Consider the following 4,476-nt stretch of genomic DNA (forward strand, 5'->3'; position numbering starts at 1 on the left):
GGGTGTGATTGTGGGATGATTAAGAGGATGCAACCACCCAGGCTTCTGGGCTGGTGTGAAAGTGTTCCTACACCTACTAGGAAGGTCCATTGTTTTCTGGGGAGGGAGTCCGTGGCTTTCATCAAATTCTCAAAGGATCTACGGTGCAGAAAAGATTAAGAGCGCCCCCAAAGAGAAGAAACAGTCAGCTGAGGAATCCTCAAGCCACCTAACCTCTTGCAGTCACCAGTTTGGTGACGCAGCTCCTCAGAGCCTCCTCTCGCTGGGAACCGGCAAAGCCCAACGCTGCACGAGAGGTGCGTGCTGGCCCCGCTGAGAACGGGAAAATTGGAGGAGGAAAGTCAAGGCAACAGGGGCCGCAGTCCTAAGACTGAACGGGTGGGTCGTGGCTCCCTTCACTGTCCCCGCCTGGGCAGAAGGAACCTCTTTTGGTCCGTCTGATTGGGCAGACCCCCAAGTCCATACTGAATCTGGAACAGGAAGGCGGTGCGTGGGGCGGGTGTGAATGACGAGGGGCGGAGCTTGAGCCCGTGCCCGCCCCGCCTCCAGCTCAGGAATAGGTCGGGCTCCCCCTGGCGGCTCCGGGCCCCCACTCCATTCCTCCAGCGCCCCCGCCCTCAATCTTCTGCCCCCCATCTAGCACAGGTCCGTCTCCGCGGACCAACGGACAGAAGAACGGACGGACGGACGAGAGGACGACCCGCTGGGACGCCCGGGCAGCAGCAGGGGCGGGGAAGAGACGGCTGCGGCTTGAGGAGCAGGAGCAGGTGCCGCGGCGCGGGCGGGCGGGGCAGGACAGAGCGGAGCGCCGGGCGGGGGCGCGGCGCCGGCTTGCGTGGGCCGGCTGGGAGCCGAGAGGCCGCGACTGTCAGGGAGCAAGACCCCTTGCGCTGGGGGCGAGGGGATCTGGAGCAGAGTCGGGCGGAGTGGTGACTCTGGAGGGCGCAGGATTCCAAGGAGACAGAAAGGACAAGAGCTGGAGGGGGATCCGATCAGCCGCGGGGGCGCTACGGGGGGTGGGGTATAAAAGGGGGCATACCTGGAGGCGAGACTGGGGGTCGTCAGAAGATGAAGCTGGAGCTTGGAAGGGGCCCGGGAGCAGAAGTGAGTGAGGCGGGAGAAACGGTGGGGGTTGCGTGAGGTCTGGTGAGTTGGTAAGATCCCGAGGTGTTAAGTTCCAAGGTAGAGGAGGCGGGTTGAGAAGGAAACCTAGGTGGGGAGAAGGAGTCCCTGCGGGAGGTCTAGGGAAAGTCAGCGGTGGAAGAGAGTTGAGCTGAGATCGCCGGCAAGGCGGGGAACAGGCCGGGTAGGAGGCTCACTAGGCAGTGGGCAGGTGGGCTGAGGTTCGTGAGGCAGGCTTAAAGAAGCAGAGGCCAGGTGGAGGTGAGGATGAGTCTGGTTGGGGAGGCATCTCAGAAGTGAGGCCAGCACAGACTGAGGGCGGTCCCAGAGCGGAAGGGCTCCCCGGGGAGGAAACCCCACAGTGAGGCCCAAGGCTTGGTCAGGGGGGCGCCCCCCATGGGGGAAGCTTCTCCCTGGTGGTTGCTGGAGCCATGCTGTCCCGAAAAGGCATCATCCCTGAGGAGTACGTGCTGACACGGCTAGCAGAGGACCCCGCGGAGCCCCGGTACCGAGCCCGAGAGCGGCGGGCCCGCTTCGTGTCCAAGAACGGCAATTGCAACGTAGCCCACAAGAACATCCGGGAGCAGGGCCGATTCCTGCAGGACGTATTCACCACGCTGGTGGACCTCAAGTGGCCACACACGCTGCTTATCTTTACCATGTCCTTCCTGTGTAGCTGGCTGCTGTTTGCCATGGTCTGGTGGCTCATTGCCTTCGCTCACGGTGACCTGGCCCCTGGCGAGGGCACCGCTGTGCCCTGTGTCACCAGCATCCACTCTTTTTCATCTGCCTTCCTTTTCTCCATTGAGGTCCAGGTGACCATTGGTTTTGGCGGGCGCATGGTGACCGAGGAGTGCCCGCTGGCTGTCTTGATCCTCATCGTGCAGAACATCGTGGGGCTCATGATCAATGCCATCATGCTGGGCTGCATCTTCATGAAGACTGCCCAGGCCCATCGGCGGGCCGAGACCCTCATCTTCAGCAAGCATGCTGTCATTGCGGTGCGCCATGGCCGTCTCTGCTTCATGCTGCGTGTGGGTGACCTCCGCAAGAGCATGATCATCAGCGCCACCATCCGCATGCAGGTGGTGCGCAAGACCACCAGCCCCGAGGGCGAGGTGGTGCCCCTCCACCAGGTGGACATCCCCATGGAGAACGGTGTGGGTGGCAACAGCATCTTCCTGGTGGCTCCTCTCATCATCTACCACGTCATTGATGCCAACAGTCCACTCTACGACCTGGCGCCCAGTGACCTGCATCACCATCAAGACCTCGAGATCATTGTCATTCTGGAAGGCGTGGTGGAAACCACAGGCATCACCACACAGGCCCGCACCTCCTACTTGGCCGACGAGATCCTCTGGGGCCAGCGCTTTGTACCCATTGTGGCCGAGGAGGATGGCCGCTACTCCGTGGACTACTCCAAATTTGGCAACACCATCAAAGTGCCCACGCCACTCTGCACGGCCCGCCAGCTTGACGAGGACCGCAGCCTGCTGGACGCCCTGACCCTCGCCTCGGCCCGTGGCCCCCTGCGCAAGCGCAGTGTGGCTGTGGCCAAGACCAAACCCAAGTTTAGCATCTCTCCGAATTCCCTGTCCTGAGCCATGGTCCCTTGGGCCCCCACGTTGCTGGTGTGCCCAGGGGCAGTGTGGTATGGTATGTAGAGTGGACATGGTGTGGGCCCCTTGGCCAGGCCAGGACCTGGTGTGAGGCTGGGCCCTCTTCAGCTCAGCCTCCCCTCCTGCTGTTAGCCCATGGTGTTACAAGACACTTGTCACTACTCTATTTCTGGCCTCAGCAGGAGCCTGTACTGGGTTATTTTTGTCTCTGCTCCTCCCAGCCCCAGCTCAGGACTGGCTCACCCCCTCCCCCCTCCCCAGGCTGGGGAAGCTGTGGGAAGTGTTGGGCCCTAAAGTTGGGTCTCCCACCAGTTCTGCATCCCCATGATCAATTGACCACAAACTGGGCAGGTGGCTGGGGAAGAACAGTCCCCAGGTTTGCAAACTGCTGCTCTGTTTTGGTGGCCCCAAGAGATGACCAGCCACTCTTGGTCCCTGAAGAAGTGATGGCCTAATGGGTGGGCCCTGCCAGCTGGGGAAGGCAGTCAGTGAAGGAGCGTATTCCAGCTGGAGGGTTAGAGGTGTGGAACCGACACAGACAGGGACAGGCTGAGACCGGTAGGGCTCTCCTCCCTAGGGCAGACTCAGGCAAGGAGGAAGCGGTATGAGGACACGCAGCTATGCTGAGCCCTGGTCAGGCACAGGAACGAGGAGACGGGCCCTTGTGCCCCCACCCTGTGCCCCGACACCAAGGCGTCTCTGGTGAGGGGCTGCTGTGCCTGCCTGCTCCCCTTCTGTCCCTGCCCCAGGAGGCTGGGACGGGCTGGGGCAGACGGTGGCGTGCGAAGCAGACAGGGGCTGCAGAGAGGGGGTCCTGGGCCTACCACACAGATTGAACGCTGGCTCCCCACCAATGGCTCTCACTCAGTGTCTGTCCAGAGTGGGGCAGTGGAGGGTCATTGGGTCTCTAGAAAAGGAGATGTTGGAAAGCTCAGGATGGTGGGGGTGAGCAAGGCCCCTGATGCAAAGAGGACCTTGGTCCTCACGGGCTTGACCTCAGGCGGGGCTCCTGGAGCAGTGCGGTGTGGCTGGGGAAGGCGGGGGCATACTGTCGGACGGGGAGGGAGGGGGCTGGCAGCTGCCCGCCCACATTCCAAAGGTGCCACAGATCCTAGCCGGGCAGCCAGGAAAAGGACCTGGGGCTGACCCTTATCACCCAGTTCAGAGAGACTTTTACCTTTTTGCCTCAGGTAGCCCAGCCCTGCCAGCCTGTCTGGCCATCTCAATTTTGGGGCACCTACCAGGCTTATAGCCCTGGGCCTGGCCTCCACTCCCGAGGATCTGCTGGAAGGCTGGGGTGGTCGGGGGAGAGGTGGGGCCATCATACGCATTAGTGTACAGAGATATTGCAGGTTTGGTTCCAGACCACCGCAACGAAACAAATATTGCGACAAAGAGAGTCAAATGAATTTTTTTTTTTGGTTTCCTACCGCACATAAAAGTTATGTTTACACTATACTGTAGTCTGTTAAGTGTGCAATAGCATTATGTCTAAAAAAACAATGTACATGCCTTAATTAAAAAATATTTTATTGCTAAAAAGTGCTAATCATCATCTGAGCTTTCAGTGAGTCGTAATCTTTTTGCTGGAGGGTCTTGTCTCGATGTTGATGGCTGCTGACTGGTCAGGGTGGTGGTTGCTGCAAGTTGGGGGGGACCATGGCAATTTTTTAAAATTAGACAATGAAATTTACCACATCAATTGACTCTTCCTTTCACGAACAAGATTGTG

General features: G+C 59.8%; 1 protein-coding gene across 2 annotated transcripts; it reads left to right on the top strand.

Moving 5' to 3' along the window:
* Positions 1-220: 220 nt before the first annotated feature.
* On the top strand, positions 221-4,344 carry KCNJ11 (potassium inwardly rectifying channel subfamily J member 11). Of its 2 annotated transcripts, XM_036116351.2 has the most exons (2): positions 221-767; positions 1,570-4,344. In XM_036116351.2, exon 2 carries the CDS (start codon positions 1,782-1,784, stop codon positions 2,724-2,726), a length of 945 nt encoding a protein of 314 aa, XP_035972244.1. In that variant the 5' UTR covers positions 221-767; positions 1,570-1,781; the 3' UTR covers positions 2,727-4,344. The 2 variants fall into 2 exon arrangements, with proteins under 2 accessions (XP_035972244.1, XP_035972243.1); XM_036116350.2 differs by lacking the exon at positions 221-767 and having other exon boundaries at positions 1,041-4,344.
* Positions 4,345-4,476: the final 132 nt, after the last annotated feature.

This window comes from Halichoerus grypus, chromosome 11 (assembly GCF_964656455.1).
Source record: "Halichoerus grypus chromosome 11, mHalGry1.hap1.1, whole genome shotgun sequence".
NCBI classification, from domain to species: domain Eukaryota; kingdom Metazoa; phylum Chordata; class Mammalia; order Carnivora; family Phocidae; genus Halichoerus; species Halichoerus grypus.